Source organism: Panulirus ornatus, chromosome 20 (assembly GCF_036320965.1).
Source record: "Panulirus ornatus isolate Po-2019 chromosome 20, ASM3632096v1, whole genome shotgun sequence".
NCBI classification, from domain to species: domain Eukaryota; kingdom Metazoa; phylum Arthropoda; class Malacostraca; order Decapoda; family Palinuridae; genus Panulirus; species Panulirus ornatus.
In genome coordinates, this window is record NC_092243.1 from 49,179,859 (window position 1) to 49,204,874 (window position 25,016).

The following is a 25,016-nucleotide window of genomic DNA, read 5'->3' on the forward strand; positions in this document are numbered from 1 at the left end:
TCCTTTTTATAGGTGTTAACTTCATCTGAATGAGTATATAGTAATATAAAACACTCTGAAGGAAAGAGCAAGAGAGTATAAGTAACCAATATTCACAAAATGAAAACAAACAGTAAACTTACCCATGGAGCAATGGCGAGAAGTACCGAAAAAAGCATAAATAAGAACAGGAAAGAATGCCATGTACATCCCAGTGATAGGAGGAAGACCAGCGAGTAGTGCATATGCCATCCCTAGAAAATAAATTTTGTACTTAATAGTGAAAGATGTTAGCAGAAAATTTACATCATTATTTACATCATAATACTACATGAAATCTTAGAATGCATACATATACTTCACCCATACAAGGTAAAAGTAAACAAAGAAAGGCAAATACTTCAGTCATTTAATGACTTTCCTGAAAATATACTATATCATTTTCTGAGCTCATATCTCAGCCATCAATATCATGGCTCTTCAGACTTATCATGTCTTGAGAATATTTCTCTGTACACCAGATAAAAATGGAAACATCTATCCACTTATCTATATATCCAGATGTGAATACATATATATATATATTTTTTTTTTTTTTTTTTTTTTTATATATATATATTTTTTTTTTTTGCTTTGTCCCCTGGGCATAGGGGAGAAAGAATACTTCTCACGCATTCCTCACGTGTTGTAGAAGGCGACTAAAGGGGACGGGAGCGGGGGGCCAGAAACCCTCCCCTCCTTGTATTTTAACTTTCTAAAAGGGGAAACAGAAGAAGGAGTCACACGGGGAGTGCTCATCCTCCTCGAAGGCTCAGATTGGGGTGTCTAAATGTGTGTGGATGTAACCGAGATGAGAAAAAAGGAGAGATAGGTAGTATGTTTCAGGAAAGGAACCTGGATGTTTTGGCTCTGAGTAAAATGAAGCTCAAGGGTAAAGGGGAAGAGTGGTTTGGGAATGTCTTGGGAGTAAAGTCAGAGGTTAGTGAGAGGACAAGAGCAAGGGAAGGAGTAGCACTACTCCTGAAACAGGAGTTGTGGGAGTATGCGATAGAGTGTAAGAAAGTAAATTCTAGATTGATATGGGTAAAACTGAAAGTTGGAGAGAGATGGGTGATTATTGGTGCATATTTGGTGCATATGCACCTGGGCATGAGAAGAAAGATCATGAGAGGCAAGTGTTTTGGGAGCAGCTGAATGAGTGTGTTAGTGGTTTTGATGCACAAGACCAGATTATAGTGATGGGTGATTTGAATGCAAATGTGAGTAATGTGGCAGTTGAGGGAATAATTGGTATACATGGGGTGTTCAATGTTGTAAATGGAAATGGTGAAGAGCTTGTAGATTTATGTGCTGAAAAAGGACTGGTGATTGGGAATACCTGATGTAAAAAGCGAGATATACATAAGTTTACATATGCAAGAAGGAGAGATGGCCAGAGAGCGTTGTAGGATTACGTGTTAATTGATAGGCGCGCGAAAGAGAGACTTTTGGATGTTAATGTGCTGAGGGGTGCAACTGGAGGGATGTCTGATCATTATCTTGTGGAGGCGAAGGTGAAGATTTGTCGGGGTTTTCAGAAAAGAAGAGAGAATGTTGGGGTGAAGAGAGTGGTGAGAGTTAGTGAGCTTGGGAAGGACACTTGTGTGAGGAAGTACCAGGAGAGACTGAGAATAGAATGGAAAAAGGTGAGAACAAAGGAGGTAAGGGGAGTGGGGGAGGAATGGGATGTATTTGGGGAAGCAGTGATGGCTTGTGCAAAAGATGCTTGTGGCATGAGAAGCGTGGGAAGTGGGTTGATTAGAAAGGGTAGTGAGTGGTGGGATGAAGAAGTAATACTATAAGTGAAAGAGAAGAGAGAGACATTTGGACGATTTTTGCAGGGTAAAAATGCAAATGAGTGGGAGATGTATAAAAGAAAGAGGCAGGAGGTCAAGAGAAAGGTGCAAGAGGTGAAAAAGAGGGCAAATGAGAGTTGGGGTGAGAGAGTATCATTAAATTCTAGGGGGAATAAAAAGATGTTCTGGAAGGAGGTAAATAAAGTGCGTAAGACAAGGGAGCAAATGGGAACTTCAGTGAAGGGGGCAAATGGGGAGGTGATAACAAGTAGTGGTGATGTGAGAAGGAGATGGAGTGAGTATTTTGAAGGTTTGTTGAATGAGTTTGATGATAGAGTGGCAGATATAGGGTGTTTTGGTCGAGGTGGTGTGCAAAGTGAGAGGGTTAGGGAAAATGATTTGGTAAGCAGGGAAGAGGTAGCAAAAGCTTCGCAGAAGATGAAAGCCGGCAAGGCAGCAGGTTTGGATGGTATTGCAGTGGAATTTATTCAAAAAGGGGGTGACTGTATTGTTGACTGGTTGGTAAGGTTATCTAATGTCTGTATGATTCATGGTGAGGTGCCGAGGATTGGCAGAATGCTTGCATAGTGCCATTGTAGAAAGGCAAAAGGGATAAGAGTGAGTGCTCAAATTACAGAGGTATAAGTTTGTTGAGTATTCCTGGTAAATTATATAGGATGGTATTGATTGAGAGGGTGAAGGCATGTACTGAGCATCAGATTGGGGAAGAGCAGTGTGGTTTCAGAAGTGGTAGAGGATGTGTGGATCAGGTGTTTGCTTTGAAGAATGTATGTGAGAAATACTTAGAAAAACAAATGGATTTGTATGTAGCATCTATGGATCTGGAGAGGGCATATGATAGAGTTGATAGAGATCCTCTGTGGAAGGTATTAAGAATATATGGTGTGGGAGGCAAGTTGTTAGAAGCAGTGAAAAGTTTTTATCGAGGATGTAACGCATGTGTACGTGTAGGAAGAGAGGAAAGTGATTGGTTCCCAGTGAATGTAGGTTTGCGGCAGGGGTGTGTGATGTCTCCATGGTTGTTTAATTTGTTTACAGATGGGGTTGTTAGGGAGGTGAATGCAAGAGTTTTGGAAAGAGGGGCATGTATGCAGTCTGTTGTGGATGAGAGAGCTTGGGAAGTGAGTCAGTTGTTGTTTGCTGATGATACAGCGCTGGTGGCTGATTCATGTGAGAAACTGCAGAAGCTGGTGACTGAGTTTGGTAAAGTGTGTGAAAGAAGAAAGTTAAGAGTAAATGTGAATAAGAGCAAGGTTATTAGGTACAGTAGGGTTGAGGGTCAAGTCAATTGGGAGGTAAGTTTGAATGGAGAAAAACTGGAGGAAGTAAAGTGTTTTAGATATCTGGGAGTGGATCTGACAGCGGATGGAACCATGGAAGCGGAAGTGAATCATAGGGTGGGGGAGGGGGCGAAAATTCTGGGAGCCTTAAAGAATGTTTGGAAGTCGAGAACATTATCTCGGAAAGCAAAAATGGGTATGTTTGAAGGAATAGTGGTCCCAATAATGTTGTATGGTTGCGAGGCGTGGGCTACGGATAGAGTTGTGCGCAGGAGGGTGGATGTGCTGGAAATGAGATGTTTGAGGACAATATGTGGTGTGAGGTGGTTTGATCGAGTAAGTAATGTAAGGGTAAGAGAGATGTGTGGAAATAAAAAGAGTGTGGTTGAAAGAGCAGAAGAGGGTGTTTTGAAATGGTTTGGTCACATGGAGAGAATGGGTGAGGAAAGATTGATCAAGAATATATATGTGTCAGAGGTGGAGGGAACGAGGAGAAGTGGGAGACCAAATTGGAGGTGGAAAGATGGAGTGAAAGAGATTTTGTGTGATCGGGGCCTGAACATGCGGGAGGGTGAAAGGCGTGCAAGGAATAGAGTGAATTGGAACGATGTGGCATACCGGGGTCGACGTGCTGTCAATGGATTGAACCAGGGCATGTGAAGCGTCTGGGGTAAACCATAGAAAGTTCTGTGGGGCCTGGATGTGAAAAGGGAGCTGTGGTTTCGGTGCATTATTACATGACAGCTAGAGACTGAGTGTGAACGAATGGGGCCTTTGTTGTCTTTTCCTAGCGCTACCTCGCGCACATAAGGGGGGAGGAAGTTGTTATTCTATGTGTGGTGGGGTGGCAATGGGAATAAATAAAGGCAGACAGTATGAATTATGTACATGTGTATATATGTATATGCCTGTGTGTGTATATATATGTGTACATTGAGATGTATAGGTATGTATATTTGCGTGTGTGGACGTGTATGTATATACATATGTATGTGGGGTGGGTTGGGCCATTCTTTCGTCTGTTTCCTTGCGCTACCTTGCTAACGCAGGAGAAAACGACAAAGCAATATATATATATATATATATATATATATATATATATATATATATATATATATATATATATAGATAGATAGATAGATAGATAGATAGATATTTAGTCACACGGTGGTGGAGGGAGTGAAAGTTCTGGGAGCGTTGAAAAATGTGTGGAAGGCGAGAACATTATCTCGGAAAGCAAAAATGGGTATGTTTGAAGGAATAGCAATTCCAACAATGTTATATTGTTGCGAGGCATGGGCTATAGATAGGGTTGTGCGGAGGAGGGTGGATGTGTTGGAAATGAGATGTCTGAGGACAACATGTTGTGTGAGGTGGTTTGATCGAGTAAGTAATGAAAGGGTAAGAGAGATGTGTGGTAATAAAGAGAGTGTGGTTGAATGGTTGAGAGAGCAGAAGAGGGTGTTTTGAAATGGTTTGGTCACATGGAGAGAATGAGTGAGGGAAGATTGACAAAGAGGATATATATGTCAGAGGTGGAGGGAACCAGTAGTTGGAGACCAAATTGGAGGTGGAAGGATGGAGTGAAAAAGATTTTGAGCGATCGGGGCCTGAACATGCAGGAGGGTGAAAGGCGTGCAAGGAATTGAGTGAATTGGAACGATGTGGTATACCGGGGTCGACGTGCTCTCAATGGGTTGAACCAGGGCATGTGAAGCGTCTGGGGTAAACCATGGAAAGTTTTGTGGGGCCTGGATGTGGAAAGGGAGCTGTGGTTTCAGTGCATTATACATGACAGCTAGAGACTGAGTGTGAACGAATGTGGCCTTTGTTGTCTTTTCCTAGCGCTACCTCGCGCGCTTCCGGGGGGTTGGGGTTCATTTCATGTGTGGCGGGGTGGCGACGAAAATGAATAAAGGCAGCAAGTATGAATTATGTACATGTGTAAATATGTATATGTCTGTGTATGTATATGTATGTATACGTTGAAATGTATAGGTATGTATATGTGCGTGTGTGGACGTGTATGTGTATATATGTGTATGCAGATGGGTTGGGCCATTCTTTTGCGTGTTTCCTTGCGTTACCTCGCTAATGCGGAAGACAGCGACAAAGTATAATAATAATAATAATAATAATAATAATAATAATAATGATTAATATATATATATATATATATATATATATATATATATATATATATATATATATATATATATATATATGTCTAAGTATTTCTCACATACATTCTTCAAAGCAAACACCTGATCCACACATCCTCTCCCACTTCTGAAACCACACTGCTCTTCCCCAATCTGATGCTCTGTACATGCCTTCACCCTCTCAATCAATACCCTCCCATATAATTTACCAGGAATACTCAACAAACTTATACCTCTGTAATTTGAGCACTCACTCTTATCCCCTTTGCCTTTGTACAATGGCACTATGCACGCATTCCGCCAATCCTCAGGCACCTCACCATGAGTCATACATACATTAAATAACCTTACCAACCAGTCAACAATACAGTCACCCCCTTTTTTAATAAATTCCACTGCAATACCATCCAAACCTGCTGCCTTGCCGGCTTTCATCTTCCGCAAAGCTTTTACTACCTCTTCTCTGTTTACCAAATCATTTTCCCTAACCCTCTCACTTTGCACACCACCTCGTCCAAAACACCCTATATCTGCCACTCTGTCATCAGACACATTCAACAAACCTTCAAAATACTCATTCCATCTCCTTCTCACATCACCACTACTTGTTATCACCTCCCCATTTACGCCCTTCACTGAAGTTCCCATTTGCTCCCTTGTCTTACGCACCCTATTTACCTCCTTCCAGAACATCTTTTTATTCTCCCTAAAATTTACTGATAGTCTCTCACCCCAACTCTCATTTGCCCTTTTTTTCACCTCTTGCACCTTTCTCTTGACCTCCTGTCTCTTTCTTTTATACTTCTCCCACTCAATTGCATTTTTTCCCTGCAAAAATCGTCCAAATGCCTCTCTCTTCTCTTTCACTAATACTCTTACTTCTTCATCCCACCACTCACTACCCTTTCTAAACAGCCCACCTCCCACTCTTCTCATGCCACAAGCATCTTTTGCGCAATCCATCACTGATTCCCTAAATACATCCCATTCCTCCCCCACTCCCCTTACTTCCATTGTTCTCACCTTTTTCCATTCTGTACACAGTCTCTCCTGGTACTTCCCCACACAGGTCTCCTTCCCAAGCTCACTTACTCTCACCACCTTCTTCACCCCAACAGCGACAAAGTATAAAAAAAAAAAAAAAAAAAAAAAAAATATATATGTATATATATATATATATATATATATATATATATATATATATATATATATATATATATATATATATATATACTATACTATAAACGTACGTATATATACATATCAATATTTATATTTATTTATTTTGCTATGTCGCTGTCTCCCGCGTTTGCGAGGTAGCGCAAGGAAACAGACGAAAGAAATGGCCCAACCCACCCCCATACACATGTATATACACACACGTCCACACACGCAAATATACACACCTATACATTTCAATGTACACATATATATACACACACAGACACATACATATATACCCATGCACACAATTCACACTGTCTGCCTTTATTCATTCCCATCGCCACCTCGCCACACATGGAATACCATCCCCCTCCCCCCTCAAGTGGGCGGGGTAGCGCTAGGAAAAGACAACAAAGGCCCCATTCGTTCACACTCAGTCTCTAGCTGTCATGCAATAATGCCCGAAACCCCAGCTCCCTTTCCACATCCAGGCCCCACACAACTTTCCATGGTTTACCCCAGACGCTTCACATGCCCTGATTCAATCCACTGACAGCACGTCAACCCCGGTATACCACATCGATCCAATTCACTCTATTCCTTGCCCGCCTTTCACCCTCCTGCATGTTCAGGCCCCGATCACTCAAAATCTTTTTCACTCCATCTTTCCACCTCCAATTTGGTCTCCCACTTCTCCTCGTTCCCTCCACCTACGACACATATATCCTCTTGGTCAATCTTTCCTCACTCATTCTCTCCATGCGCCCAAACCATTTCAAAACACCCTCTTCTGCTCTCTCAACCACACTCTTTTTATTTCCACACATCTCTCTTACCCTTACATTACTTACTCGATCAAACCACCTCACACCACACATTGTCCTCAAACATCTAATTTCCAGCACATCCACCCTCCTGCGCACACATCTATCCATAGCCCACGCCTCGCAACCATACAACATTGTTGGAACCACTATTCCTTCAAACAAACCCATTTTTGCTTTCCGAGATAATGTTCTCGACTTCCATACATTCTTCAAGGCTCCCAGGATTTTCGCCCCCTCCCCCACCCTATGATTCACTTCCGCTTCCATGGTTCCATCCGCTGCCAGATCCACTCCCAGATATCTAAAACAGTTTACTTCCTCCAGTTTTTCTCCATTCAAACTTACCTCCCAATTGACTTGACCTTCAACCCTACTGTACCTAATAACCTTGCTCTTATTCACACTCACTCTTAACTTTCTTCTTTCACACACTTTACCAAACTCAGTCACCAGCTTCTGCAGTTTCTCACATGAATCAGCCACCAGCGCTGTATCATCAGCGAACAACAACTGACTCACTTCCAAAGCTCTCTCATCCACAACAGACTTCATTTTTGCCCCTCTGTCCAAAACTCTTGCATTCACCTCCCTAACAACCCCACCCATAAACAAATTAAACAACCATGGAGACATCACACACCCCTGCCGCAAACCTACCTTCAGTGAGAACCAATCACTTTCCTCTCTTCCTACACGTACACATGCCTTACATCCTCGATAAAAACTTTTCACTGCTTCTAACAACTTGCCACCCACACCATATATTCTTAATACCTTCCACAGAGCATCTCTATCAACTCTATCATATGCCATCTCCAGATCCATAAATGCTACATACAAATCTAATTGCTTTTCTAAGTATTTCTCACATACATTCTTCAAAGCAAACACCTGATCCACACATCCTCTACCACTTCTGAAACCACATATCAATATATACATGCATATACATACACAGACACAGGCATATACATATATACACATGTACATATTCATACTGGCTCGTTTTCAATCCATTCCCGGCGCCACCCCATCCCACAAGAAACAGCATCATTACCCCCTGCTTCAGCAAGGTAGTGCCACGAAAACAGACAAAAAAGGCCACATTTGTTCACACTCAGTCCCTAGCTGTCATATTTAATGCACATCCAAGCCCCACAGACCTTCCCATGGTTTACCCCAGACGTTTCACATGCCCTGGTTCAATCCATTGACAGCACATTTACCCTGGTATACCACGTTGTTCCAATTCACTCTTATTCCTTGCCTGCCTCTCACCCTCCTGTATGTTCACTCCATCCTTCCACCTCTAATTTGGTTTCCCGCTTCTTCTTGTTCCGTCCACCTCTGACACATATATCCTCTTTGTCAATCTTTCCTCACTCATTCTCTCCATGTGAACAAACCATTTCAATACACCCTCTTCTGTTCTCTCAACCACACTCTTTTTACTTCCACACATCTCTCTTACCCTTTCATTACCTCCCTGATCAAACCACCTCACACCACATACTGTCCTCAAACATTTCATTTCCAACACATCCACTCTCCTCCATACAACCCTATCTATAGCCTATGCCTAGCAACCATGTAATAGTGTTGAAACTAATATTCCTTCAATCATACCCATTTTTGCTCTTCGAGATAACGTTATCTCCTTCTACACATTCTTCATCGCTCCCAGAGCCTTCGCCCATGCCCCACCCTGTGACTCACTTCCGCTTCCATTTGCTGCTAAGTCCACTCCCAGATATCTAAAACACTTTACTTCCTCCAATTTTTCTCCATTCAAACTTACCTCCCAAATCACATGTCTCTCAACCCTGCTAAACCTAATAACCTTGCTCTTATTCACATTTACTTTCAACTTTCTCTTTTCACACACTTTTCCAAACTCAGTCACCAACTTCTGCAGTTTCTCAATTGAATCAGCCTCCAGTTCTGTGTCATCGGCAAACAACAACTGACTAACTTTCCAGGCCCTCTCATCCCCAACAGACAGCATACTCGCCCCTCTCTCCAAAACTCTTGCATTTACCTTCCTAACTACCTCATCCATAAACAAATTAATCAACCAAGGGGATATTACACACCCCTGCCACAGATCGCCCTTCACTGGGGTACAATCACTCCCCTCCTTTCCTACTCGTATTCAAGCCTTACATCCTTGGTAAAAACTTTTCACTGCTTCTAGTAGCTTACTTCCCACACCATAAACTCTTAAGACCTACTTCAAAGCATCTCTATCAACGCTATCATATGCCTTCTCCAGATCCATAAATGCTACGTACAAATGCATTCGTTTTTCTAAGTATTTCTCACACACATTCTTCATGGCAAACACCTGATCCACACATCCTCTACCACTTCTGAAACCACACTGCTCCTTCCCCAATCTGATGCTCTGTACATGCCTTCACCCTCTCAATCAATACCCTCCCATATAACTTACCAGGAATACTCAACAAACTTATGCCTCTGTAGTTTGAACACTCACCTTTGCCTTTGTACAATGGCACTATACAGGCATTCCGCCAATCGTAAGGCACCTCACCATACATACTTTGAATATCCTTACCAATCAATCAACAAAGTCACTCCTTTCTCAATAAATCCAACTGCAATACCATCCTAACCCGCTACCTTACCGAATTTCATCTTCCGGAAAGCTTTCACCACCTCTTCTCTCTTAACCAAACCATTCTTCCAGACCTTTTCACTTTGCATACAACCCCGACCAAAACACACTACATCTGCCACTCTATCATCAAACACATTCAACAAACCTTCAACTTACTTCATCTCCTTCTTACTTCATCACTAACTGTTACCACTTCTCCCCTTGTCCCCCCCGGACCAATGTTCCCATTTGTTCTCTTGTCTGACGCACATTATTTACCTCCTTCCAAAACATCTTTTTATTTTCCCTAAAGTTTAATGATACTCTCTCACCCCAACTCTCATATGGTTAAAACGTCCCGGAAAAGGAGCGCATTCACCGCATGCTTCTTAGTGTACTATGAGCATCTGCTGGTATGTATCTCTGGTCTGGCCTGACACACACACACACACACACACACACACACACGTCACGAATTTCGTAAGGGGGAAAATCTGTTATTTCTCAGTTTTTCCTAAGTTTCCGTCAAACATTAACTCGATCAAATCAGATCTTATTTCTTTAACAGGACCAAACTAAATGACACTGGCTTAGGGATTCCTTGATGCTTCATCCAAACCAACAATATCTATCAAGCTTAATTCTAGTTAAGCTTGCCCAATGCCACGATGAAGTTCAGGCAAATCTTTCATTATATTTCGTCATATGTAGATAAGAATCGGACAAAACCAGGAACAATTTAGTCGTTGCTCTGTACATGTACGTATACTCAAGTTCACTTTACACTCGACGGCTAATGCAGTTTGATGCCAAACGTAATAGGATAATACATAAAGTAATTACCACGACACAGAAAGTAAACCAAAAGAGAAAATGTTATTATATAATCGAAGAAAAGATCGCTCGTACACTACGAGGTCAGCTGACGCGTCGGCCATTACACTAGCGTTGGTACCCGGGTAACGTAGTGATTCATTATGTATGTACGTACACGTACAGCTTACATTTACGGTTTACGTAATCTACTGCAAAAGGCAAAAGAACAATATATACAATTATCAAGACTAAGAAACCAGGCAAAGATGGAGAATGTTATTGTGTAATCATTACGAAGAGAAAACACTGCACTATGATATCAAGCTGCGGTCAGCCACAATTATAAAGGCGAGTTCACTCACCCAACTTTACCATTAGGCTTTATTTAATTTGCTGAAAATAGTTATAAAACGATAATAAAAACTTAAAAAAACTAATCAAATAAAAAGAATGACTGAACAATCGACTGTAGTTCGCCCTTGTTCAGTTGGACACACTGATTTTGGCCTAAAACCTTCCCTAACTTGACTAGTTATAACATTCAAAACCCTCGTCTATGGATTCCAAAAACCACTCGCTCCCTCATGAGTTCAGTCCTGCTAAATATACGCTTTCTACACCCACACTCCTGGAGAAAGTAGCCATTATAGAGATGCGTAATAAAGACGCTGCTGCTGTGAACAAAATGTGTACTTAATTTTTGGTCAACTATTGCGAGGCCTGCATTCGTACAGCAGGTGATGACATACTGAACTGAATCAATGTCTTAATAGGAAAGCCATACTGCACCGTACTGTGAGAGAAAGGGAAATAATCCTACACTCACCATATGCAGATACCACACTGTACCCACACTGCCTCATGAGCACTACACACCTGTCACTCCCGCATCTTTATATATATATATATATATATATATATATATATATATATATATATATATATATATATATATTATCCCTGGGGATAGAGGAGAAAGAATACTTCCCACGTATTCCCTGCGTGTCGTAGAAGGCGACTAAAAGGGAAGGGAGCGGGGGGGGGGGGGGGGGGGTGGAAATTCTCCCCTCTCGTTTTTTTTTAAGTTTCCAAAAGAAGGAACAGAGAAGGGGGCCAAGTGAGGATATTCCCTCAAAGGCCCAGTCCTCTGTTCTTAACGCTACCTCGCTATCGCGGGAAATGGCGAATAGTATGAAAAAAAAAAAAAAAAAAAATATATATATATATATATATATATATATATATATATATATATATATTTTGTATATTTTTTTTTCTTTCATACATTTTAGCCTTATCCCGCGTTAGCGAGGTGGCGTTAAGAACTGAGGAGTGAGCCTTAGAGAGTATATCCTCACTTGGCCCACCTCTCCGTTCCTTCTTTTGGAAAATTATAAACGGGGGGAGGGGGGGAGGATTTCCAGCCCCCCGCTCCCTCCCCTTTTAGTCACCTTCAACGACACACAGGGAATACGTGGGAAGTATTCTTTTTCCCCTATCCCCAGGTATATATATATATATATATATATATATATATATATATATATATATATATATATATATATATATATACCAAAGTTCTGTGAAGATGATGTCAATAAATTTTTCCGTACGTGTGACAATATGGCTAATCATATGTCTTGACCCAAGAAGTCTTGCTGGATTTCGTTACAAACTGTTCATTGTGGTGAGGCTCAGATCGCGTACTTGGCGTTGCCTAGTGTCCATGTAGTGATCATGAAGCAGTACAGGATGTGGTGCTGAAGTTCACAGACGCAAGTTTAGCAGTAAGCATACGAACCCTGACCAGACCTATGGAGAATATTCCCATGAAAAGAGCGATTTCTTCACGCAGTGGCTTCGCTCCGAACAAGTTTGTGAATTTGAAAAAAATTAAAAAAGAAATTAATGTTACTCGAAGAATGTAAGCGGAGTGCACCGCTGGAAGTGATGATTTAGTGGGTTGAAAGAGAAAATTAACTATGTTGGACGAGGCTGGCTTAATAGCAGGCCAGTACGCGCTACTCTCCAACTTGGTATTGGAGAAACCTTCCAAATATTTTTGGTGACCAGGAAAACTTTAATAATCACGTAACCCCATCTAAATCCAACCCCCTTTGCCGTATGCTCCTAGAACAAGAGTTTGGAACCCCGAGAGGGTTAGGTCAAGTTATCATGGTGACAAAGACGGACGTCAGGTGAGGGAGTGCTCGAGTAAACTGAAAGAATCTAAGAGATTTTATGAAAGGTTAGCCAGTGAATCTGGTCTCAACCCTGGGGCCCACCTTGTGATGCAATCGTGGCTAACCGCTCTCACTATGAGAGAGAGAGAGAGAGAGAGAGAGAGAGAGAGAGAGAGAGAGAGAGAGAGAGAGAGAGAGAGAGAGAGAGAGAGAGAGAGAGAGATGTAATAAGTCATTTTAGCGAGGCTGCATCACCGGGAGTACTGGCTAGTCAATGAGCTTCTCATTCTAAACGAGTCTACATTTCCCTGCTTCTGGAAGCAGCTTACACCTGGGCTGCAGGAACCGTGTACAGAGGTCTGGCATGAAATCAGGATTCTTTCTTAGTACTGTAGTTAGTCATGGGATAAAAAAAGCCTTGTATTTCAATATGTAAAGGATGGAACAGAAGGAGTCACGCGGGGAAGTGCTCATATTGGGGTGTCTGAATGTGTGTGGATGTAACCAAGATGAGAAGAAAGGAGAGACTGGTAGTATGTTTGAAGAAAGGAACCTGGATGTTTTGGCTCTAAGTGAAACGAAGCTCAAGGGTAAAGGGGAAGAGTGGCTTGGAAACGTCTTTGGGAGTAAGGTCAGGGGGCTGGTGAGAGGACAAGAGATAAGAAAGGGGTAGCACTACTATTAAGGCAAGAGTGGTGTGGGTGTGTGAGTGTAAGAAAGCGAGCTCCAGACTAAAGTGGATAACAACTAAATGGACTACAAAAATAGAAAGACCGTGAGAGGCAGGTGTTTTGGGAGCAGCTGAGTGACGTATGCCAACAGCTTTGGTGCACGAGACCAAGTATTAGTGATGGGTGATTCAAATGCGAAGGTGAGTAATGTAGCAGTTGAGGTTATAACTGGGGGGGATGGGATAATTCAGAAGAGTGAACAGAAATGGTGAACTGCTTGTGGAGTTGTGTGATGAAAAAGGACTGGTGCTTGGGAATACCTGGTTTAAAAAGAGGGACATACACAATCATACATATAGGTCTAGGAAAGATGGTCATCGGGCATTGCTGGATTGCACACTAATTGAAAGACGTGCAAAAGACAGACTTTTGGATGTTAATGTGCTTAGAGAAGCAGCTGGTGAGATGTCTGACCACAATCTTGTGGAGGCGACGGTGAAGATTTGTAGAGGTTTTTAGAAGAATGTTGGGGTGAAGAGAGTGGTGAGAGTAAGTCAGCTTGGAAGAGAGACTTGTGTGAGGAAATACTACGAGAGATCGAGTTTAGAATGGCAGAAGGTGAGGGTAAACGAAGCTAGGGGAGCGGGTGCGGGAATGGGAGGTACTTTAAAATGCAGTGTGGCATGTACGAGAGATGAGTGTGACATGTTTATGGTATGAGGTGAGCGGATCAGAAAGGGTAGCGAGTGGCGGAATGATGAAGTAAAGCTGCTAGTGGTAAAGAGAGGTATATAGGTGGTACTTACAGGGAAGGGGTGCAAGCGATGGGGAGTGATATATATATATATATATATATATATATATATATATATATATATATATATATATATATATATATATATATGGGGTTGTTAGGGAGGTAAATGCAAGAGTTTTGGAAAGAGGGGCAAGTATGAAGTCTGTTGGGGATGAGAGAGTTTGGGAAGTGAGTCAGTTGTTGTTCGCTGATGATACAGCGCTGGTGGCTGATTCATGTGAGAAACTGCAGAAGCTGGTGACTGAGTTTGGTAAAGTGTGTGGAAGAAGAAAGTTAAGAGTAAATGTGAATAAGAGCAAGGTTATTAGGTACAGTAGGGTTGAGGGTCAAGTCAATTGGGAGGTGAGTTTGAATGGAGAAAAACTGGAGGAAGTGAAGTGTTTTAGATATCTGGGAGTGGATCTGGCAGCGGATGGAACCATGGAAGCGGAAGTGGATCATAGGGTGGGGGAGGGGGCGAAAATTCCGGGGGCCTTGAAGAATGTGTGGAAGTCGAGAACATTATCTCGGAAAGCAAAAATGGGTATGTTTGAAGGAATAGTGGTTCCAACAATGTTGTATGGTTGCGAGGCGTGGGCTATGGATAGAGTTGTGCGCAAGAGGATGGATGTGCTGGAAATGAGATGTTTGAGGACAATGTGTGGTGTGAAGTGGTTTGATCGAGTGAGTAACGTAAGGGTAAGAGAGATGTGTGGAAATAAAAAGAGCGTGGTTGAGAGAGCAGAAAGGGTGTTTTGAAGTGGTTTGGGCACATGGAGAGAATGAGTGAGGAAAGATTGACCAAGAGGATATATGTGTCGGAGGTGGAGGGAACGAGGAGAAGAGGGAGACCAAATTGGAGGTGGAAAGATGGAGTGAAAAAGATTTTGTGTGATCGGGGCCTGAACATGCAGGAGGGTGAAAGGAGGGCAAGAAATAGAGTGAATTGGAGCGATGTGGTATACCGGGGTTGACGTGCTGTCAGTGGATTGAATCAAGGCATGTGAAGCGTCTGGGGTAAACCATGGAAAGCTGTGTAGGTATGTATATTTGCGTGTGTGGACGTATGTATATACATGTGTATGAGGGGGGGGGGGGGGTTGGGCCATTTCTTTCGTCTGTTTCCTTGCGCTACCTCGCAAACGCGGGAGACAGCGACAAAGTATAATAAAATAATATATATATATATATATATATATATATATATATATATATATATATATATATATATATATATATATAAAGTGGCAGGAGGTAAAGACGAAGACAAAGGAGTTTAAAAATAATAGCAAATGGGAGTTGGAGTGGGCGAGTTTCAGTATATTTTAAGGAAAGTAAGATGATGACTTGGAAGACGATTAACAGTAAGCAAAAGACAAGATTAACAAATGGGAACATCGGTGAGCAGGGCAGGGAAGGGTGGGGGGTGCCTGTTACGTTCTCAGGTCTCGCTAGTGACTAATGTGGGATTTGAAAAGAGCATTTTTGAAAAGAGAGAGAGAGAGAGAGAGAGAGAGAGAGAGAGAGAGAGAGAGAGAGAGAGAGAGAGAGAGAGAGAGAGAGAGAGAGAGAGAATCCTCGCTTAATGGCCATTTAAAGATGGTTGTCATGAAAGGCAAGACTTTGCCATCTGTCAGACCCAGAGAGAAGAAACATAATTAAGGTGAACATGGCTATAGCCAACCTCGCAATACATATACACGTACATTCTAAGACGCAACTATCTTCCCAGTTCTGTCCGATGATTAGTTAAACACATCGAAACATTATGGCACTCAACTGGTGGGTGAGTGGTTGGTATACCTGATTGGTTGGCATTTCGTATATATTTGTATAATATTTTGAAACAGTCGAGCAAGACGAATGTGTGAGGATGATTAATATTACTGACTACGTGGTAGAGATACCTCATTAACCTTTATGACATAATTGTGTAATGAAATGAAAACGTGATACTATAATAAGCTATCAAACCTTGGCAAGTATTTGATGTGTTCAGGTTAGTGTGGATGTGTATAATAAACACTGAACGATATAGGGTCTCCTCATACACCTGACACTACCTCAATCTACACAAGTGTTGGTCATATGAGAATGACTCAAATTCGCAAAGGTAGTAAATAACTGAGCACCATCCACCAGCGACGGCTCCCAGGGCTGCCACCTGTACACAAGTGTGTCACACACACACACACACACACGTGTGTACACTGACTCAACCTTCTCGTTAAGTCTTCATCAATGTCAGGGATGACACTTGTGTCTTGGAGTGTACACACATGGCTACACAGAGAGTCATGCTAGCAGTACACTGCATTACTGTATTGGGTAACATTATGGCCTCTACTGACTCACCATTTTACGTGACCATATTGGGTAACATTATGGCCTCTACTGACTTACCATTTTACGTGACCATATTGGGTAACATTATGGTCTCTACTAACTTACTATTTTACGTGACCATATTGGGTAACATTATGGTCTCTACTAACTTACTATTTTACGTGACCATATTGGGTAACATTATGGTCTCTACTGACTTACTATTTTACGTGACCATATTGAGTAACATTATGGCCTCTACTGACTCACTATTACGTGACCATATTGGGTAACATTATGGCCTCTACTGACTTACTATTTTACGTGACCATATTGGGTAACATTATGGTCTCTACTAACTTACTATTTTACGTGACCATATTGGGTAACATTATGGTCTCTACTGACTTACTATTTTACGTGACCATATTGGGTAACATTATGGTCTCTACTGACTTACTATTTTACGTGACCATATTGGGTAACATTATGGTCTCTACTTACTATTTTACGTGACCATATTGGGTGTCCTTATGGCCTCTACTGACTTACTATTTTATGTGACCATATTGGGTAACATTATGGCCTCTACTGACTCACTATTTTACGTGACCATATTGGGTAACATTATGGCCTCTACTGACTTACAATTTTACGTGACCATATTGGGTATCATTATGGCCTCTACTGACTTACTATTTTATGTGACCATATTGGGTAACATTATGGCCTCTACTGACTCACTATTTTACGTGACCATATTGGGTAACATTATGGTCTCTACTGACTCACTATTACGTGATCATATTGGATAACATTATGGCCTCTACTGACTTTCTATTTTACGTGACCATATTGGGTAACATTATGGTCTCTACTAACTTACTATTATACGTGACCATATTGGGTAACATTATGGTCTCTACTGACTTACTATTTTACGTGACCATATTGGGTAACATTATGGTCTCTACTGACTCACTATTACGTGACCATATTGGGTAACATTATGGCCTCTACTGACTTACTATTTTAAGTGACCATATTGGGTATCATTATGGCCTCTACTGACTTACTATTTTACGTGACCATACTGGGTAACATTATGGTCTCTACTGACTTACTATTTTAATTGACCATACTGGGTAACATTATGGTCTCTACTGACTCATTATTACGTGACCATATTGGGTAACATTATGGCCTCTACTGACTTACTATTTTACGTTACCATATTGGGTAACATTATGGCCTCTACTGACTTACTATTTTACGTGACCATTTTGGGTAACATTATGGTCTCTACTGACTCACTATTACGTGACCATATTGGGTAACATTATGGCCTCCACTGACTCACTATTTTACGTGATCATATTAGGTAACATTATGGCCTCTACTTACTCACCATTTTGCGTGACCATATTGGGTAACATTATGGCCTCTACTGACTCACCATTTTGCGTGACCATATTAGGTAACATTATGGCCTCTACTGACTCACCATTTTGCGTGACCATATTGGGTAACATTATGGCCTCTACTGACTTACTATTTTACGCGACCATATTGGGTAACATTATGGTCTCTACTGACTCACCATTTTGCGTGACCATATTGGGTAACATTATGGCCTCTACTGACTCACCATTTTGCGTGACCATATTGGGTAACATTATGGCCTCAACTGACTCACCATTTTACGTGACCATATTGGGTAACGTTATGGCCTCTACTGACTCACCATTTTACGTGACCATATTGGGTAACATTATGACCTCTACTGACTCACTGTTTTACGCGACCATATTGGGTAACATTATGACCTCTACTGACTCACTGTTTTACGCGACCATATTGGGTAACATTATGACCTCTACTGACTCACTGTTTTACGCGACCATATTGGGTAACATTATGACCTCTACTGACTCACTGTTTTACGTGACCATATTGGGTAACATTATGGCCTCTACTGACTCACCATTTTACGCGACCATATTGGGTAACATTATGACCTCTACTGACTCACCATTTTGCGTGACCATTATGACAGCAGGAGTGAGGTGTGTGCAGCCGTGGACTCACCTTGAGGGATGTGCATGATAGCGACGGTGAGGCCAGATATAATGTCCCCGAGCAGATCCGTGCGCGGGTTGTAGGAAGGCAGCCATGAGAGGATGGGGAGGCGACTGGTGATGGCCGACTTGACGCATGCGCCAGAGCAGGCGCAGCACTGCGTCACCTTCGTGTGCAGGGTCTCCACCACACCTGTAACAGTACCATACATATATGGCTGTATATCTACCCCAGGGGCCGTATGCAGAAAACTTCTTAGAATGCTAAAGTATGCTTAACCCCAAAGAATTCTACTTTAAGAATTTTGCTAAGCATGTTTCTGAAAGCTGCCCTACGCTTAAGTATTTGCTTAGCAGACGACAAATATTTTGACCCAAACTGCAATTCATACTTCTTAAATCTTATGCTTAAGTTTTGCTAAGCATCGTGCTTAGTCCTTTTCTGTGTGGCACTTAAATCACTTGCTCAACTAAGCATAAAAATAAGCAGAAATCCAAGAATTTTTCTGAATACGGCCCCAGGACCCCATTCTGAAAGGGTCCTAGTGTTCCACCACGACCCCAGTTCTAAAAGGGGCCTCCTACAGCCCAAGGATACACTACACTCAGTAGAAGGGAGAGGTGGACTCCTTCGAAGCAAAAGTTATCTGACGAGACTGTACAAGTGTCGTCTGCTGACGATGTTATACTCCGGCCAAAAGTGACTCTTGACTCTGTGTGACCTCTGGTAACACACACACACACACACATATAAACAAAGTGCAATATGAACGCGCACTTTCATAGAACCTAGCCTAGCAGAAGCTGCTCCCTCCTGCTACGCAGGGGTCCCGGGTTCGATCCTGGCAGTTGGAGGTTTGCATGTTTTATATATATATATATATATATATATATATATATATATATATATATATATATATATATATATATATTATTTTTAAACTATTCACCATTTCCCGCGTTAGCGAGGTAGCGTTAAGAACAGAGGACTGGGAATATCCTCACCTGGCCCCCTCTGTTCCTTCTTTTGGAAAATTAAAAAAAAAAAAAACGAGAGGGGAGGATTTCCAGCCACTCGCTCCCTCCCCTTTTAGTCGCCTTCTACGACACGCAGGGAATACGTGGGAAGTATTCTTTCTCCCCTATCCCCAGGGATAATATATATATATATATATATATATATATATATATATATATATATATATATACCATCATGCTGAAGGGGTTAACGTTAACTTCACGTTAATAAGAGGAACAGTGGTGGAAATCAGGCAATGTATGTGGTGAGCGGCCGTCCAGTATTTGCCCCAGACACTGACCAGGTCACCGGCACACACGTAGCCTGGTTGTAGACGTAGGGTTATAACAGTGTTGTGACCCACCATCATGACGAACACCAGGTCAGTGACACTTGAGAGGACGCTCATATACGGCTGAGAGGGTGTCACAGTATCAAGGAAGGAGTTAGGACAGGCGAAAAAGATATGAAAAATGTGTACAGTTACGAGAGCCATGGGTTAAAAACAAGGGAAAAACACTGGTAGTTGGGTGCCAGGCCTTGAGCCACATAACATCAGTGTGGGGGTCTCAAGGTCCTCGGGGCGTGCAACAGGTGTGTTGGTGCTGGAAGGAGCACAGACGACCCACTCTGAGCTGGAGAGGCGATTGCAGGTTAAAGCTGGATATAAGAAAGGGACGAGTAAGAACGTCATCAGACAATGGAGTCTAAAAAGGAAGTCAGATATTATGAGAGGTAGTAGACAGAGGGTGTTCGTGAGGAGAGGTTACGAGAGAGAGAGACCATGAATGTTGGTGTAGTGAACACAAGAAGAGGCAGGTCTAACAGAGAGGGAAAGGTCGTGGTGTGGGCCGGTACCACTGCTGCCAGAACCCTCCCTCGCATTGGTAGTGGAGTCAGGCGGGAACCTGGGGTTCATAGCACCCCATGACGCCAGGGACTGGGGGCCATACACAGTGCAGAGAGGGGGAGTCAAGAGAACTATGGGAAGAAAATAAGTGAGGTGTGAGTCGGCGTGAGGCGCGACCAGCCCGGTAGTGCCTTAATCAGGAAGTAAGACCAGCAATTCTGACATGGAGGATGGAAGATGGTTCCGGCAACCACTGTAACATTCCTCAGTCAGGAGGGTAGTGCCAACCTGTTACCTAATGGGTTACTCCAAGGGTAAAGGACGGGATGATCCTCGGAGTGAGGTGAGGTATTGGGAGGGGCCAGTACACTACCACCTGGGCCCTCCCTCTCACCGGTGGCAGCTGAGCTACACAACAGAGTGTGGTCAAATAAGTAGTACATCTTAAATTTACAGGGTCGTGGAAGGGGCCATTACTTTACTACCCGAGCCCTCCCTCTCATTGGCAGCAGAAACACCATATATAATAGAAAGAGACAGGAGGTCAAGAGAAAGGTGCAAGAGGTGAAAAAGAGGGCTGATGAGAGTTGGGGTGAGAGAGTATCATTAAATCTTAGGGAGATAAAAAGATGTTTTGGGGGGAGGTAAATAAAGTGCGTAAGACAAGGGAGCAAATGGGAACCTCAGTGAAGGGGGCAAATGGGGAGGTGATAACAAGTAGTGGTGATGTGAGAAGGAGATGGAGTGAGTATTTTGAAGGTTTGTTGAATGTGTTAAATGATAGAGTGGCAGATATAGCGTGTTTTGGTCGAGGTGGTGTGCAAAGTGAGAGGGTTAGGGAAAATGATTTGGTAAACAGAGAAGAGGTAATAAAAGCTTTGAGGAGATTAAAGCCGGCAAGGCAGCGGGTTTGGATGGTATTGCAGTGGAATTTATTAAAAAAGGGGGTGACTGTGTTGTTGACTGGTTGGTAAGGATATCTAATGTATGTATGACTTATGGAGAGGTGCCTGAGGATTGGCGGAATGCATGCATAGTGCCATTGTACAAAGGCAAAGGGGATGAAGGTGAGTGCTCAAATTACAGAGGAGTAAGTTTGTTGAGTATTCTTGGGAAATTATATGGAAGGGTATTGATTGAGAGGGTGAAAGCATGTACAGAGCATCAGACTGGGGAAGAGCAGTGTGGTTTCAGAAGTGGTAGAGGATGTGTGGATCAGGTGTTTGCTCTGAAGAATGAATTCTTCATTCTTCAACGCTCCCCGATCCTTCGCCCCTCCCCCACCCTGTGACTCACTTCCGCTTCCATGGTTCCATCCGCTGCTAAATCCACTCCCAGATATCTAAAACACTTCATTTCCTCCAGTTTTTCTCCATTCAAACTTACCTCCCAATCTACTTATCCCTCATACCTACTGAACCTAATAACCTTGCTCTTACCCACATTTACTCTCAGCTTTCTTCTTTCACACACTTTACCAACTTCTGCAGTTTCTCACCCGAATCATCCACCAGCGCTGTATCATCAGCGAACAACAACTGACTCACTTCCCAAGACCTCTCATCCCCAACAGACTGTATACTTACCCCTCTCTCCAAAACTTGCATTCACCTCCCCAACAACACCATCCATAAACAAATTAGACAACCATGGAGACATCACGCACCCCTGCCGCAAACCTACATTCACTGGGAACCAATCACTTTCCTCTCTTCCTACTCGTACACATGCCTTACATCCTTGATAAAAACTTTTCACTGCTTCTAGCTTTTACCTCCCACACCATATGTTCTTATTACCTTCCACAGAGCATTTCTATCAACTCTATCATATGCCTTCTCCAGATCCATAGATACTACATAGAAATCCATTTGTTTTTCTAAGTATTTCTTACATACATTCTTCAAAGCAAACACCTGATCCACATATCCTCTACCACTTCTGAAACCACACTGCTCTTCCCCAATCTGATGCTCTATACATGCCTTTACCCTCTCAATCAATACCCTCCCATATAATTTACCAGGAATACTCAACAAACTTATACCTCTGTAATTTGAACACTCACTCTTATCTCCTTTGCCTTTGTACAATGGCACTATGCACGCATTCCGCCAATCCTCAGGTACTTCACCATGAACCATACATATACTGAATATCTCACCAACCAGTCAACAATACAGTCACCCCGTTTTTTAATGAATTCCACTGCAATACCATCCAAACCTGCCGCCTTGCCGGCTTTCATCTTCCGTAAAGCTTTCACTACCTCTTCTCTGTTTATCAAATCCTTCTCCCTGGCCCTCTCACTTCCCACACCACCTTGACCAAAACAACCTATATCTGCCACTCTATCATCAAACACTTCCAACAAACCTTCAAAATACTCATTCCATCTCCCTTTCACTTCTCTACTACTTGTTATTACCTCCCCATTTGCCCCCTTCACCGATGCTCCCATTTGTTCTCTTGTCTTACGCACTTTATTTATCTCCTTCCAAAACATCTTTCTATTCTCCCTAAGATTTAATGATACTCTCTCAACCCAACTCTCATTTGCCCTCTTTCTCACCTCTTGCACCATTCTCTTGACCTCCTGCCTCACTCTTTTATACATCTCCCAGTCCTTAGCACTACTTCCCTGTAAAAATCGTCCAAACGCCTCTCTCTTCCCTTTCACTAACAATCTTACCTCTTCACCCCACCATTCACTACCCTTTCTAATCTGCCCACCTCCCACCTTTCTCATGCCACATATATCTTTTGCGCAAGCCATCACTGCTTCCCTAAATACATCCCATTCCTCCCCCACTCCCCTTACGTCATTTGCTTTCACCTTTTGCCATTCTGCTCTCAATCTCTCCTGGTACTTCCTCACACAAGTCTCCTTTTCAAGTTCACTTACTCTCAACACTGTCTTCTCCCCAACATTTTCTCTTCTTTTCTGAAAACCTCTAAAAATCTTCACCTTCGCCTCCACTAGACAGTGATCAGACATCCCCTCTCAGCACATTAACATCCAAACGTCTCTCTTTTACACGTCTATCAATTAACACGTAATCCAATGTTGAATGTGTTTGATGATAAAGTGGTGTGCGAAATGAGAGGGTCAGAAGGAATGGTCTGGTGAACAGAGAAGAGGTAGTCAAAGCTTTGAGGAATATAAAAGCCGGCAACGCGGCAGGTTTGGATGGTATTGCAGTGGAATTTATAGAAAAAAAAAGGGGGGGTGACGGTGTTGTTGACTGGTTGGTAAGGATATTCAATGTATGTATGGATCATGGTGAAGAGCCTGAGGATTTGCGGAATGCATGCATAGTGCCACTGTACAAAGGCAAAGGAGACAAAGAAGAGTGCTCAAATTACAGAGGTATAAGTCTGTTGAGCATTCCTGGGAAATCATATGGGAGGGTATTGATTGAGAAGGTAAAGGCATGTACAGAGCATCAGATTGGGGAAGAGCAGTGTGGTTTCAGAAGTGGTAGAGGATGTGTGGATCAGGTGTTTGCTTTGAAGAATGTATGTGAGAAATACTTAGAAAAGCAAATGCATTTGTATGTAGCATTTATGGATCTGGAGAAGGCATATGATAGAGTTGATAGAGATGCTCTGTGGAAGGTATTAAGAATATATGGTGTAGGAGGTAAGTTGCTAGAAGCAGTGAAAAGTTTTTACCAAGGATGTAAGGCATGTGTACGAGTAGGAAAAGAGGAAAGTGATTTGTTCCCAGTGAAAGTCGGTTTGCGGCAGACGGGTGTGATGTCTCCGTGGTTGTTTAATTTGCTTATGGATGGGGATGTTAGGGAGGTGAATGCAAGAGTTTTGGAGAGAGGGGCAAGTATGCAGTCTGTTGTGGATAAGAGGGCTTGGGAAGCGAGTCGGTTGTTGTTCGCTGATGATACAGCACTGGTGGCTGATTCGAGTGAGAAACTGCAGAGGTTAGTGACTGAGTTTGGTAAAGTGTGAGAAAAAAGAAAGTTGAGATTATATGTGAATAAGAGCAAGGTTATTAGGTTCAGTAGGGTTGAGGAACAAGTAAATTGGGAGGTAAGTTTAAATGGAGAAAAACTGGAGGAAGTGAAGTGTTTTAGATATCTGGGAGCGGACTTTCCAGTGGATGATACCATGAAAGCGGAAGTGAGTCACTAGGTGGGAAGGGAGCGACGATTCTGGGAGCGTTGAAGAAAGTGTGAAAGGCGAGTATGTTTGAAGGAATAATAGTTCCAACATTGTTATATGATTGCGAGGCATGAGCTGTGTGGAGGTGGGTGGATGTGTTGGAAATGAGATGTTTGAGGACAATATGTGGTGTGAGGTGGTTTGATCGAGTAAGTAATGAAAGGGTAAGAGAGATGTGTGGTAATAAAAAGAGTGTGGTTGAGAGAGCAGAA

At 42.4% G+C, this 25,016-nt stretch overlaps 1 protein-coding gene across 1 annotated transcript in view; it reads right to left on the reverse strand.

Annotated features, from left to right (window-relative positions):
- Nucleotides 1–25,016, reverse strand: part of LOC139755991 (prestin-like) — a 184,834-nt gene that overhangs the window by 137,133 nt on the left and 22,685 nt on the right. The window contains 2 exon segments of the mRNA XM_071674906.1: nt 123–233; nt 18,768–18,950. Coding sequence (XP_071531007.1) covers nt 123–233; nt 18,768–18,950 — 294 coding nt within the window.